Source organism: Miscanthus floridulus, chromosome 1 (genome assembly GCF_019320115.1).
Source record: "Miscanthus floridulus cultivar M001 chromosome 1, ASM1932011v1, whole genome shotgun sequence".
NCBI classification, from domain to species: Eukaryota; Viridiplantae; Streptophyta; class Magnoliopsida; order Poales; family Poaceae; genus Miscanthus; species Miscanthus floridulus.
Window position 1 is genome coordinate 103,371,719 of NC_089580.1, and position 15,956 is coordinate 103,387,674.

At 40.4% G+C, this 15,956-nt stretch overlaps 1 protein-coding gene across 3 annotated transcripts in view; it reads right to left on the reverse strand.

The window, feature by feature from the left end:
• Nucleotides 1–14,949: 14,949 nt before the first annotated feature.
• LOC136538198 (transcription initiation factor IIF subunit alpha) overlaps nt 14,950–15,956 on the reverse strand; it is a 28,779-nt gene continuing 27,772 nt past the window's right edge. For all 3 annotated transcript variants that reach the window (XM_066530197.1, XM_066530191.1, XM_066530184.1), the window contains exons 8-9: nt 15,643–15,840; nt 14,950–15,309 (exon numbers count right to left, since the gene is read on the reverse strand). In XM_066530197.1, coding sequence (XP_066386294.1) covers nt 15,214–15,309; nt 15,643–15,840 — 294 coding nt within the window. In that variant the 3' untranslated portion in view covers nt 14,950–15,213. The remainder of the gene's footprint in view (nt 15,310–15,642; nt 15,841–15,956) is intronic.

Consider the following 15,956-nt stretch of genomic DNA (forward strand, 5'->3'; position numbering starts at 1 on the left):
CTATCTAAGCATATGTGCAAGCTACAATCTAAACTCTTAGCACATATGTAGGGGGAGCAATTGCTACCATATGGGATTCATGAAACTTGTCCATATCTTTTTACACAAGGTAAATATGCTTGGGCAAGCAACATAGATTCAATTAAATTTCAATTCATATATTTATGTAAGGGTTGTCATCAATTACCAAAAAGGGGGAGATTGAAAGCTCTAGTTTGGTTTTGGTGAATTGATGAAACCCTTAGTGCTAACCTAGTTTATCAAAGTGATTATGAGATAGGCAGCACTACTCCAAGTGGATGAAGAAAATGAAGATCATGACATGATGATGATGATGGCATGGTGATGATCAAGTACTTGGACTTGAAAAGAAGAAAGAGAAAAATAAAAGGCACAAGGCCAAGGTATAAATGGTAGAAGCCTTTTTGTTTCAGTGATCAAGACACTTAGTGAGTGTGATCACATTTAGGATCGATAGCCATACTATTAAGAGGGATGAAACTCATATCAAAATGCGGTTATCAAAGTGCCACTAGATGCTCTAACTCATTGCATATGCATTTAGGATCTAGTGGAGTGTTAACACCCTTGAAATTGTTTGTGAAAATATGCTAACACATGTGCACATGGTGATACACTTGGTAGTTGGCATATTTGAGGAAGTGTGAAGAAGATAGAGGTGAAAAAGAGTTAGTCGCGCTGGTCACAGAGTGACCGGACGTGTCCGATGTGAATCAGCAAAGTCGTTGTTCGGTGAAACAGTTGATCAGAAGCTAGCTGCGTCCGGTCCAGGAGTGACTGGACGCATCTGATCGACTGTGGGTGCTTACTAGACTCGATCAGACACTGAGGCTCAGCGTCCAGGTTAGTTTCTAACAAACACGTTCGATCGGCCTTGGGTACTCTCTAGACTCGATCGGACACTACGGCTCAGTGTTCGATCATTTCAATTTCTGTGTCCGGTCTGAGCATCCGGTCATCAGCAGTGTGGGTAGCAATGGCTACTTTGGTTTGAACTGGACACATGGCGGTCTAGGGAGCGATCGAACATGTCCTGGTCGGCCTACCGAACACATCCGGTATTCACGGTCGGTGCAGTCCGGTGCATTCGAGCAGCGCTGCCCGGTCGATGCGCAGTCAGCCCAATAATTGAGCCAACAGCTCTATTTCATGGGGGCTTCTATTTAAGCCCCATGGCTGGCTCAAGCTCACTCTCTTGGCCATTTGCATTGACATAGCAACCTTGTGAGCTTAGCCAAAGCCCTCCCACTCATCTCCATCATTGTTTCATCATCATTGTGAGATTGAGAGAGAATCCAAGCTCATTGCTTGAGTGATTGCATCTAGTGGCACTTGGCATTCAGTGTTTCGCTATGGGATTCACTTGTTACTCTTGGTGGTTGCCGCCACCTAGTTGGCTTAGAGCAGCGAGGATCAGTTGAGCAGAGATTGGTGATTGTCTCCAGCTCCGATCAGTGGTGTTTGTGAGGGTTCTTGTGCCTTCCCTGGTGGAGAGCCAAAAGATAACTCTAGTGGATTGCTCGTGTCATTGAGTTACCTCACTAGTGGGTAGGTTCTTGCGGTGTCCAATTGTGTGGACGAGGTTCGTGCAACACCTCTTAGCCGTCGAACCACCAAGTGTTGGTCGACACAATGGGGACTAGCGTGCCGGCAAGCACGTGAACCTCGAGAGAAAAATTGGTTGTCTCTTGTCCTTTGGTATTCTCCTGGTGTTTGATTTAGTATTCATCTTGTGATTGGTTCACTCCTCTATACGGCGGTATAATCACCCTACTCACTCATTTATATTCTTGCAAACTAGTTGTGGCAAGCTCTTTAGTGTAATTAGAATTGAGAGCTTGCTTCGTTATTTTAAGTTCATCTAGTGGAGCTCTTTAGAGTAGCAAGATTGAGAGCTCTTAGTGAGTAGTAACATTACAAGTTGTGTGCCTAGTAATCATTGCAACTAGAATTGTTGGATAGGTGGCTTGCAACCCTTGTAAAGCTAGAGCAAGTTTGCATTTCGCTATTTGTCATACTAATCAAATTGCTCTAGTTGATTTGCATATTTTTAAATAGGCTATTCACCCCCCTCTAGCCATATTAGGACCTTTCACTAGGCCTGCTGGTCGGCAGAGCAGTGACACAGTACGGGAGTAGGCGGGAACCGAAGACTAGTGCCATCCGAGGCAGGCAGTATGTCCAAAAGGTGGACAAGTCCAAGATGGAGGGGAATATGCCCCGAATATGTAGTAGTTGCAGGGGCAATCTTATCCATAGAAAGCCTATAGGGATGTATAAATAGCCCCAATGGGGGATGGTAAAAGAGAAAACTCTGAATGAAATTAGCAAGACAAGTTCCACCATTTCGCTCATGTCTTTGTTCTTTCTGTCTTGGCATGTGAGTACGTTTGAGCGATGACCAGGTGTTCGAAGGCTTAGGCCTAGAACAACACTTAAGTTTGTTCATAGCACCACTTTCTTGATCTCATAGTCTTAACCAAATTAGTTAAAATGTTGCATATCTTATCTTTGGAAGATAATAGTCATAATCGTGTAATGTTGGACAAACCTTCCATAGGTTAAGCAACTCCACTCTTTCTGACAAATGTATTCAAATGCCACATTCATCCTCATCCTTCTGATCTTATCACCCATGTTGTAAGAATGAACAATGCACATAACATCAACCTTATCATGATTCAATGTGCCTAAGACTAGAGAAGAATAAATAAAGTTTTGGTTCCGTTAGTGTTTTACCACCAACAGAGCCCATGCACTTGATCTCTACCGTGTCTTTATGAGTAGAACACACTTCAAGCAAAGTGTGGGGGAGTCGATCCCCTAAATTCTATAAGTGAAATTTCTGAACCGACAATAATGATGCACACAAGATGTCACTAGCTTCTACTACTAATGCTTGATTTCAAAATGCTGAACAAAGAGGAAGAGCAAGTCAAGAAGGACAAACCTATCAAACCAAAATCAAGATGGGTCTGCTAGAAGAAGGCGGCACCACCATTGGAAGTGCCACTATTGGAGGCACCACCACAAGAATCCTCATCTTCAAGAGCAAACCAAGGTACTCGATCAATGAACTTCGCAAGAAGGAGTCACATTCGAAGGATTTAAAACACCGAACACTCGCCGAAAGGTAACTCATAGTTACCCATGTTTATTTATTGCATAAAATTTTATTTAGCATCTTCATTCATACATTGCATCTAAAAAATAATAATTCTTACATAATCATATAAATTAGATACATCACTTTTAAACTTTAGCATGTTTATTTTTGCATTGCATTTAGAAAGCTTGTATGCATAGCAAACATAGAAAGAAAATAAAAAATTGTGACTGCATAATAAATTGAACTTAGTTTAATCTCATTCTAAGTTTTGCATCAAGTAAATTGTTAAGCCCCTATATGAGCAACCTTATGGTGCATAACAACCCATATGAATATTCATTGTGGTGGCAATAACAAAAAAAAATCATAAAACTTATAAAACAAAATAAAATCAAAAGCCTTGGGGGAGGTGCATCTCCAATTATCCAGGTAAGTGTCTTTTTGCTTCATTTTATTTTTAAGCATTTCTAGCAATAAGATAAAATAAAAAAATTATGTGTGATAGTTTTCTTTAATATGCTTAGCACCAATAAAATAAAATAAATATAGTTGTACTTATAAATAAGAAGATATGTTAGTCACTTATAAATAAAAAAGGGAGTTTGATACTTTCTCTTCTATAAACTTTTGATGGACATGATGAATAGTTGCTCTGTTATAATTCATTTCAAGTGCCTAGTTTTTCAGTCCAAAATTCTCTCGAGTATTGGATAGACTTGATTTGATATAAGAACTTACTTTGAACTTGATACTCAGTGGGTAGCATATGCTTGAATCTAAATCTAGATGGTTGACGGATATGATATGAGATGGTCTGAGCTGCTATTCATCCTGTTCCAAAGTGAAACTAAGTTTCAGGAGCATTTTCTTTTGAAAAATGAAAACATCAATCATGATGAGTTCTTGTATGACAAAACTAAAATTCTATCCAGTGCCATATATATTTAGACTAGGAAAACTTTCCATTTTATGCTGCTTTTATATGTGTTGAGTTTTATCGAGCTTTGTTGACCCTTATGAGAAACTTATCATGCTTTTAAAATCAAGATCACATACACTCCACCCAAATATTAACTACTCGTACACTGGGAGTAGACGCAAAAACATGCCTTCCACTTAGATCCACCCAAAAATGTTCTACTCCTACACTAGGAGTGAACACAAAAATATGTTTGTTAGGTTTCATCTCAAAATAAATGCTCCAAGTTCTTGTTGATATCTCTCTTTCAAAGTTTTGTTGCAAAAAGAGGCATGAGGCTATCATCTAAGAAAGAAAAAAGGGGGGAAAGAAAAAAAGAAAAAAAGAGATGTTGAAAAAAAGAGAAAGATGAGAATAAAAATAGCCCATGTTCTCACAAAAATATTCCAAGTCCCAATAAAGAGAGAGATGTGTCAAGGAGCATAGTAGAATTAGGTTAGCCACCATATATATCCACCAAATATTCCACACACATGCACATCTTGATTTGATTGTATGACATTTTTCTCTTTGGATCCATTGTTTAACTTTACAAAGTATGCTCTCTAGTTTTATCCCTACCTATGAACTCAACAAAGGCTAAAGGACAAAAAGGCAACAATAAATTACGTCATTGGAGATGATCCACAAATACCACATATAAAGAGAGCCTAGAGAGTGAGGATCCAAAAATACCACATACAGAGGGATCTGAGGGTGTCATACAAAGGAATCTCTGAGTTTTATTTGAAAACTTATAAAACCTCTAGAATAAGGTTGAACAAAAGAACTAGAGACGAAGTGCTTGACTTCATCGTTGTATTTTTCAACTGCTCAATACCCTAAGTGAATGCTAAGAAGCCCCATGGTTGAATGCAATATGGGTAATTTGAAAGTTAATTCAGTTATTTTTAATTCAGAGGAGAACTTTTGATTGAACGCTTGTGTACTTTTGAGGAGTGAAAGCATCGTAGCAACTCCTGATCCATTATTCAAGTTTAACTTTGCTCAGGGGCTGGCAAAGGGTAAGCTTGGGGGAGTTTGTTAACGGTAGTTAACACTGATCATAAACCATCATATAACTTATATAAATGAATGGTTATGATCACCAACATAGGTCTAGGTTAAACAGATAAATTCCACAAATTTTAGGTAAATCTATGAATATAGGAGGATTTATCTAGGAAATGGGCTAAGTGGGCCATATCATCAGAGTAAATCAAGATCATCCGTGATAAAACCAACTACCAGGGCCTCACAACCTGCCATACAAGACTTACCGACTGAAGATCGGGTCGAGTGGCTGATAGGAGGGCGGTCAGCCCTACCCGAGGTCACCCGGCCTATGGACCCCACCTGACAAGCTTCGCTTCGTACGTTGGTTCCCCACCACCTCTTAGGATCAATCTACACCATGGATCAAGGTCGGTTTGAATCTAGAGCCCAGATGGAGCGATGCCATGGATTCATGGGCCCATAGGATGCCTGGTACCCCTATAAATGGACCCCCTACCTCCTCCAGAAAGCCATCTTCAATCTCTGGAGAAATCCATCAGAGATCAATATCAAGACACACCAAGAGGATAGGCCTAGACTCTCCAATGTAGTAGATTAGTATCTTGAGAGTTACTCCCTCTGTCCCAAAATAAGTGCACTTCTATAGTTTAGGTGTGGAGATCAAGGTTAGTGAGAAATTACATGTATGACCCTATAAAAGTGTAGTCATTGCACCTTGGGGTAAGAGAAAGTAGAAAAAGACAAGTGAAGTTAGTGTCTTATATTTAGATGTGCACTTATTTTGGGACAAATTTTGAACTCTAGAAGTGCACTTATTATGGGACGGAGAGGAGTAGAGTCGAGTGGATTCATGTCTAGATTCCGGAATATAGTCTCAGAGGCTTGGTACGCCATTGTATCTACACTTTCATATCTTATGAGACTTCAATGCCTACATGTTATATTCTTATTTATAAGGTTATGCTTATGTTGGTCATATGCTTAAAAGTAAGACAGAGTTAGCATTATATTCATGCATAGGATCACAAAGCGCTTAGCTCATAATCGATTGGGTTGAGTGGCCAACCATGTGTAAGCGTGGTGCTTATACATAGTTTGCCTGCGGATGCACCCTACATTTCGGACTGGTGGCAGATCGCGAGGGTGATAGCCTCGTTGAGTCCTTTGTACTGCCACCTCCCGTCTGTAGGCCAAGTAGGACCTAGTTGCTACGGAATAGCATACTCTGTTTGTACTTTTCCTAGTAATGTCCCTTATGCATAGATATGAAGTTCATCTTTTGCTATAACTAAGTACATGTGCTTGTAGTAAGAATATCATATGAATTTACCTCACCCATTATACATCCAAGTTATCACGTCTATTTAATCATTAATGATCTAACCCATGAGTGTCATTATGCTTAATTCCTATCATTACATTTAGCCCCTGCTATGCTAATATGTTAATAGATACTCCTTTGTTATTACTCAATAAATCTTTATTCCATTGTTTTCTTGTGGTAAAATATAAATAACAATACCTGGAATACTCCCGCTGAAATGCTACAATGGTGTTATGTGCACTTGTGGAATTCTTAATATTATATTTGCACTCACAAACGTCAACACCCATGACTTAGTTTTATATTTTTTTTCCATAACGGTAATAACCGAATTTCATTACCAAGGCAACAAAATTACAAAAAGTAACCAGTTTTGATGAGTTCTACAAAACTACCACCAGCAGAAAAACTGAAACATCCATGCATCTGATCACAAAGGGAACACATGCATGAATAACGTGAACCTACTACCATACCGCAACGAAACCACCGTGCCTAAACTAGTTTCAGACAAAACAGCAACCGCCAAGTATGGCAAAGTACAAAGATAACACTTCTACACTTCCAAAAAGAACGCAGCTCTTCAAATTTGCTGTTGCCAGACAGCAGCGCTCTCAACCAGCATACGGGACTAACTGATGATCCTCCTGAGCACAACTCTGCACATTCTGCCTGTGGAAGAAGAGGGCCGCCATCTTCATAGCTTCAGCACCTCGCATGACCTAAAGCTTCTAGTCATCCTTCAACAGTCCTGTCCAGTAGATATGAAATGAACATATCACACATAATTAATGATTTCATTTTAAATGTTAACAACCTTGCTAACACCTAGGGTGTGACAGTAAGTATTCAAAGTTTTCCTCATTTGGCATGATCTTGCTCTTGCACTGTATCCTAGCAAGTAGATATTGTTTATTTTCAATTGATATCTATTTTTTTGTTTGCTTTGGTTGTGTTGTCATCAAGCACCAAAAGGGAGATATTGTAAGAAAAATGAGCCCTATGAACCATTAAGTTTAATTTTGGTGTTTGATGATCAACATGACCGTTTGGACTAACGACATTTGCTAGTATACAAGGTCGACTTAGACTTAGGCAAATTGATGATCCAGGATGATCAACATCTCAAGCAAAACATTAAAAGTTATGTTGAAGACCTATAATACATTCTAGAAGTCTAAGACACTAAGAAGTAGAAGCTTGAAAGCGCAGACACAAACATAATTAAAACCACTAAAGTCGAGACAAAAGAGATGGATGAATTGGACTTGAGTCATGACTTTAGGATCTGCTCAAATTGATATGATATCATTACAAAGTTATCTTCAATAGCTTTCTAAATAGTCCAAGGTCATCAAAATCGAAGTTCGAACTAAAGTTATGCCCAAAATACGAAAGTGTGTCATGCTGAAAACATGACACCTTATAGTCTGATGCTTATAATCCGATGCTAACAAAAACAATCTGATGTTCACAGGAACAATCCAATGCTCACAAGGCAAAATAACCCTATAGTCCGATGCTACCAATCCGCCGCTCACAATACCAATTCGATGCTCACAAAAAGTGTGAAACATCTAGTCGACATGGCACCAAAGGATTGTTCCAACTGGTAGGCATAGGATCAATCCGATACTCACAAAAAGTGTGTACGGCTAGTTTTGGATGTTGGGGCTATATATAACCATTGCTCGGACATTTGATGTGTGCTACAGCTGAGGAAAGTGTGAGGAGAGTTGAGGCTCATCCATTATGCTTTAGCCACTAAAAGTGCTTAGAAAAATTTTAGTTGATTAGTGCTGGTGCTTTGCGAAGTGCTTAGGCTAGTTAGACCACCGCTAATGTGCTTGATCTAGGTTTATACCTAGTGTTTAGTGAGGTTTCCATGTCTCTTACCACTCGATGCTTGCACACACCATTGTTTTACACGGAGGGGCTTGTAGTCTTGTGCGACCGCACCAACTATGTTTGTGGTGTGGCCGTCATCATGTACCGGAGGGAAGAGGCCCGTAGGGTTTTGGCCAAAAGCTCGATAGTGAAGACGATGAGGAATGGTTTATAGAGGCCATCTCGTAGACTCACTTGCGCGTGGAGAAGGCCGGGAGGCTATCCACGAAGTTATCCAACCGGGAACTTAGCCCTTGCGAGGACATCCTTACAAGGGGCTCCAACGAGACTAGAGGGAAGTGTGAGCTTCTCGATACCTCGGTAAAAATACTAGTCGTCGAGGAAAATTTGCATCTCTATCTTAACTAGGTTTTCGTATTTAATTTGTGTACCTAGGTTGTGTGCTTACATTTCTAGTTTCACCTTGCAAGGCTAGTCGATAGGATTGAAAACCTATGATACATAACTCTTTTGCGGAGAGAGCAAAATCCTAGTTGCACATCAAGATAGATTGTTTTATTGCATATGTTTTGACTAGGTGAAAACTAGAGATCATAGTTTTAGATTAGAAAGCCTAATTCACCACCCCACCCTCCTCTTAAGCATCACAGTCCCTTGATTTCTTGATCTTGTTGCCTAAGTCTAATCAATACATGCATCCAAATGAACTAAAACCTTGTATACTAGCAAATATTAGTCCATCTGATCACATATGGCCTATACTAGGTGTCATTGTCCGTACAAAGTACATTAAGCATGAGGAATAATGGCAATCCTAAAAAATTCACCACTAACACTTTCATCCCTCATATGCTAATAATTATTTTAAGCATTATGTCAATCTACCCAAATTCATGAGATAAACTCCTAATGGATTTCCATTTATGGCTGGATGTGTAGCACACGGCCGGATAAAAAAATCTAGAATAGTAAAATAAAATCTACGTACACAAGGGTTAGAAGACAATTCTAGTGTATGTTACAAGTAATGGAAACGGGGATCCCAATCTTCCGTCAGGTAGAGGTAACTATCGTTGTGGCGGAGAATGACACACCGATCCGGCTTCATATCGAAAGGTTGAAACCCTGTAATCTTAGCACCACAACTCCTCTAGTTATCAACCGAGACACGAATCCAGTTGACCTCGCCAAGAAGGCTTAATCCCTGTCTGCGCAACGAAGAACACAAGCAAGAACAAGAAAGAAAGCAACCAAATTGCAGATGAATGATTAATCTCACAAAGTTGGGGTCTCACAAACCGATGAACTGACTGAAATTGTTCTTGATAGATTAATCTAAGCAAAACCCAAAACTTAATGACAGGTGGCGGTGTATGATTATAAAGGTCTTAGGGTCGTCGCCTACCCTGGACACGCCCCCTAATGGGCCCAAACACGATACACGGTCTAACGGACCAAAAGACGGTGTCACAGCACCCTGACAGATTCTGGATGCTGACTTGTTTCGATGATTCCCATTGATTCTGAAGGCCTTTTGATGTGAGACCACTTGGATTGGCTTCCTTATCAAATTAGCTTTCTAACCATATGTGGATTGTCGAAAACGGAGTCCGGATGCGTCCTGGGTGACCAGTTTAATGCAGACTAGTCCTAGGAGGCTGAGGCAGACTCGAAATCATGTTGGACCGGGCCTTCGATTTCTGTTGAACGTCCTTGCTGGTCATCAACGCCTCCACCTCTTCCTCTAAGTCCCTTATGACCCTCTCCAATGTTCCTAAGCAAGATAACATCATTAGATAGTAGTCTATTCTCAAAAGTATGAAAATGACCGTTTAAAAACGAGCTCACCTCTAAATTGAGTTGATGCATTCGAGCTCGGGTCATTGGACCTTGCATGATGGTTGGATGATCAGCGGGTACATCCGAAGGAGTGATGTCCTCATCAACAAGTCTCCTTGTTCTTAGGAAGAACCAAAGGTTCATTCGTGGCACTCAGTAGACATAGTTGTATTTCCTCTTCTTTCCCTTTAAAGCTAATAAATGAAAAAAAAGAGAAACCCAGAAGCGAAAGCTTGAGTCAAAGAGTGGAGGTCGCTTGATAACTCGAGTCGATCAGTCCCATTCATTTTGTTTATCTCCATGGCAGCATGTTACATTTCTTCTTATCAAAGCAGGGGAGTTTGGCCGCCAACCACCGCATCCACGTCACCCGAAATTATCTCCTCCAGTCCGATCTTGTCTCATGTGGCTCAGATTTGATGGTCCAGATTCTTCTCCTCTCTCCCAAGCATCGACGCGGGTAACAGCGACGGCGGCTGGCCCCAGCGGGACGTGGCGGCTGCGGCCGCCCTCCGCTTCCTCCTCCTCCCCATCACGCCTTTGGTCGCCAGCGCGTGCCCCCCCCCTGGTTCGCCTCCTCCTCCTCCCCCTCGCTGCCTCCTCCCACCGGTCCATGCATGCTCAACGAAACCCTACCTTCTCCTTCATCGCTGCCAACTGACAGCAGCGGCGTCTCAGGTCGTCAGCTTGATCTACAGGTACGTCACCCCCTTCTCTTCTCACTCGTGGACGCGCTGTTGCCGGCGTGCCGGTTGTGGCAGCGCTGGGCCCCGCCTGCACGTCGGGAGGTGGGGGAAGGAGGGCCCCTTCGGCCTACAGCTGTTGTCCTGCCCCTGTTGTGTAAATTTCTTTGGAATTTTTTTTGTGTCGGATTTTTAAGGGTTTTTTTTGGTGAATCAATGTATCTGAACCTGTGCTATGATGAAGACGTGGCTAGGTATCTGAATTGTGTTTGTTGATGGATGGGGAACGAAATGAAGCCAGTGGGTATAGGATATGAAGCTCACGCTGGCGAATGGGTCCAGAGAGGTGTGGATGGGAAACGACATGATGCCCCATGTCAGGTGTTCTTGGTTCTCAGTCTTGCCTTTCTTTATCAGCTTTACTTTTACGTATGATTCTCTTTTTTTACTAACACAATTTTGTTTTGTTTACATGCTCCACCTGATTCGCCCTTTGTGATTGACTGACATTTTGTTATGGCAAGCATATTATTTTTGGGTTTCAGTACAACCCTTATCTTGACCTCTTCGTATTTGTTTTGCAAGGATCTGCAGAATGGTGTTCGTGTCTGGGTTCTTCCTTATACTCTACCACATCAATTGTGTGTGATTTTGTCAAGGTTAGATACCTTTCTACCTATCTTGTCGTTTCATCACTTCAGTTTAGTCCCTTTAATATTTTGTCACGCTTTCTGTTTTATTCAGGTGAGGTCTGCCGCAGAAAGACAAAGGTAATTTTGATTTCTAAGCTTTCCCTTCAGCATGTTGTGGATGAGTTATGAAATGAAGAAAACATAACAGATTTAAGTATGTACACCAACATTTCATGATTCGTGGAGTTAGAACTTGCTGTTTTAGTGATAGGCAAATTTTAATATGGACATGATCATCTAATCATTTCATGATTACTGCCTTTGCCTTGCAATCTTTTGTAGCTGGCATGATAGTTCACATATCCACATTGCAGCTACATAGTTAAAACATCTTTGTGTTGCGCTTTTCCCTTTGCATTGCCTTTGCTTGTGATGGGCCTACATATTGTTTCATTCGCACTGCCTGTGATTAAATGTAACTCTCAGCATCCTTTTTCCTTAGGTTACGATGAAAAGGATTACTATGAGGATGGGGGATGCACAGGCATCAGTCTCTGTCTATGATAAGGTGAACTTCCATGGCTCGTCCTTCAGAAGATGCCTCGGTTAACTTTGGGAACAAGATTCCTATACGTGCAGGTTCTAGCTTTTGAAAACAGGATGGTGGTGGAGGATTTCACAGCAGCCATGTGAAAATTCTGAAATGGAAGGTGTCTACTTCTCTCCATTAATATACAAAGATATTGTATATGTAACCCTTTTATTAGGATGGCAACAAACAAAGTTGGAATTAAGTTTTAGTTTTTATACAGTTTTACCTTTTTGTGGAAATTTGCAAGAACCTTGCGTATTTAAAATAATATCGCCCCCCACCATGCACACATGTTGTTTTCCAGTGATTCTCGCCTCTTCGCTGATGTCTACTTTGCATGGTTAATGAAGTGCTCAAAATAATGGTACATGCTTGCTAGGTTGCTACTCTATTTTTAGAGGTTTGTTTCGCTGCTTCTCTTCTGTCTACAGATATAAATTGGAGGACATAGAATTGGCCTTCTTATATTCCATGCATTGGATACTGATGTTTTCAGTTTGGTACTGTGCTACATTTTCCGGTTCCCAACATGTACGGTGCAACAGTGTAGTGCCAAACCCAAAAGCAGCCTCCTGAATCATCACTTCACTATAGGTCGATCTACATAAAACTCTGTCATCAGAAATTAGCTAAGGTTGTTTTGTTTACATGTTTGCAACTGGTTTCATGTCCTATTTATATCAGATTAGCTTCAATGCTTATGCATAGTTATTAAGACTTCAATACATGTATTTTATAGAGTTAATGAAGTGCTGAAAATAATGGTACATGCTTGCTACATTGCTACTCTATTTTTTTTAGGTCGGTTTCACTGCATGCTCTCATCTGTACAGATATCAATTGGGACATATAATTGCCCATGTTATTTTCTACGCATTGGATACTGATGTTTGCAGCTTATTGCTGCACTTTATTTTTCAGTTCCCAATATGTAAGGCGCAACAGTGGATTGCCAGGTCCAGAAGCAGCCTACTGAATCATCACTTCACTACATATGCCACATGGCATTATTTGACAGACATAAGACTCCGACCAGCAATAAGCTAAAGCTGTTTTATTTACAGGTTTGCAACTGGTTTGATGTCCTATTTACATCGGATTAGCTTCCATGCTTATGCATAGTTACTAAAACTCCAATACAACTGTCGTACCTGATTGGCTGCTACGCATAGCAATAGGATGCCAAAGTTCAGAATAATGAGTCTGTGGTTACATTGTAGAATCATGTAGATATGTTCGCGACTTCCCCTATTGGACATCCAGTTTAACTAAATAGATCATTGATCTTGGTTTGATATCTTTAAAGTACCAGTTTAAATTGTACTCACTTCTGTGGATATTCTTTCATGGCATGTTTATTAAACAGGGGACCAAAATTGCTCCTTCTGTAATATGTCAATACGCTCCTTTTGGAGCTGTTTTCATAATCATAGTATTTTTTTTGGTCGAATATTGCTTTACTGTCTCCTTTGTACCTGATCATTGGTGTGTCTTTATGGACCAGCAACATAGAGCCTGACATTCTCTGCAAACATACATGGACATTCATCTTGCCTAAATAAATTTGCACACGAATTAGAAAAAAGGAAATGTTGTTACTTTCGGTGCCACGTGAACCATTATTTTCTACCTCACAAAATTTTTATCACGCTTCTGTTATCCTCATTCTATCCCGTGCGTTACCATGCCACATCCTAGAGTGTAGCCAAATGAGAAAAATGTTAGTTCAAACTCCAGTTTTACAAATATACTTAGATTTAGATGTGGCTTTCTTCAGCATCTCTACCTCGCTTTGAATATTTGGAAAGGGTATTGTTGTATCCAATAAACAGTGTGCCTTCAGACCAGCAGGCCATAACTGCTTCCTCACACGGTCCAGCACAGGGTGTCCCGCATGAGTCAACCAACGATACCATAGATCTTAATATTTCATTGCGCACAATTTGTCTCTTTCATTCATTCCCATTTACACTTCACCATTTTCAGTTATAACTTGATTTTGCTGTCAGACACCTCAACCAGAGTGTTCGCCTTGAACGAACACCCCTATGCCACCGGTAAGTTCATATGCCACCAAATCTTAATCCTCTGACATGTTTCTACATACATAGTTATGACAGATTTTTCCATCTCTCATAACCACGTCCCTTCAGGACAGAAAGGATGTCCGTAGGTCACTCTTCCACTCTGCAGCGAATGATGACGAGGTGCGTAGCTGCTGTTCTCCATTCATTACCTTGATTCTGTATCCCTTCATAGAAGACGTTCGCTACACTCCACTATTTGTGCATGCATTCATTTTTTGCTTTTCCACATACAGAGCAAAACAGGCTCCAAAGAAACTAACATTGAAAGGGCTGGCAGCAACAGCCAAAAAAAACAGCCCTGACTCATCGTTGGACAACCCGTCCTAGAAGTAAGCTCACACATACATATGAGTTACATGTTCGAAAAACATGAACCTTCTTTGTGACAGTTGCCTTGAGTATTGTAAATGATGCAGGCCAAAACTTGGGGGTTCCAAGCATGAAACAAAAAGGGACAACTGCAAATGTCGCTAACAACATTGGTGCAGTTTTATCAGGTCCCAACATACTTACACTATGACCCCATCACTCTGCCGTTGCATTTTTTTCCTAAGTTGTTATTTCAACTGCTATTATAATTATATCTTACTTACTTTCATCCTACCTATATGTTATAGACACTGTTAAATTAATATCATCATTTCGTACGACACAAAATGACCCATAAGGCATCTGTGAAATTATTTAAACCTTAATACTCAACCAGAGAAACTTACAGTTGCTCACCAACAAGAGACCATCACCTCGTTCAGTGATCGCCCAGTAATTGAATTTACGTTCATTTCCATCGAATTTGTTAACCATATATTGTTCCTCCAAACAAACCAAAAAAAAACATCTTGTGTATAAGTCGCGGAAATCTGAGACTTTCTTATTAGATGTGTCATGCACCATATCAAAAAAGCTCCAATCTTTCAGTTTTTGTGTATGACATATCTACATTAAACTCCTAATATTACTTCCATGCAAAGATTAAACATGTTTTTTTACTTGCGCCTTAACCAGGTGATTTGCCGGCGCGCGTGATGGCGAGCGTAATGGACTAGTATACCTTTATCTCAGTAGAGCTAACAGTTGCGATGTCAACACCTTTGTTCGGTTCTTTACTTCTTGTCATCTCTGAGGACAACATAGTTGTGGCCGTTCGTCTTCTGTATCTTTGAAATTTTCTTCAGAATTTCAGCAAATGCATTCTTGTCCTGCAATGCAGCCAAATTCACATCAAATGGACATTAAACCACAACTGTCGGCAAGAACTTAATGCTTGGTGGCTGAGTATACCATAGAAAATGAAGTGACACGCTCATTGATGAGGTTTGCAGAAATCAAGGTTCTTTATCGCATAGTGTTGACCCATAACAAATCCATTCAGGATCTATTAATAGTTTATGATAAAAGAGCAGAATTATGGTATACAATTTGTCCAGTGGTTGAACAAGTTGTTCACTAATTATTCTGGTGGGTATCTCATTTTGCGAAGTGGTAAACAGCAGACCACAACTAAAGAAAAGAATGGTGTCAAAGAGGCCCACCTCTGAACCTCGAAGCCTAGACTTGAATCTGGATACCAAATCTTGTGTGGTGACTGGAGCCACTGCAAGAAGAACACTCCTGATTTCATCCTCTGTGACAGGTGATATGTTCGTCCCACTTTTTGATGAAGCAGAGATCTTCGATGCAGGTTTTGCCGAAGATGATGCCTCCTCTTTGAGGCCTGATGCTTTCGTATCCTATACAGCAAGGAATTATTACTTACATACCTAGAAAACTTGAGCATACTTATGCATAAAAAATGAAGTTTTTAATCCTTTTTTTGACACATTTAAAATAAACATAGATCACTAAC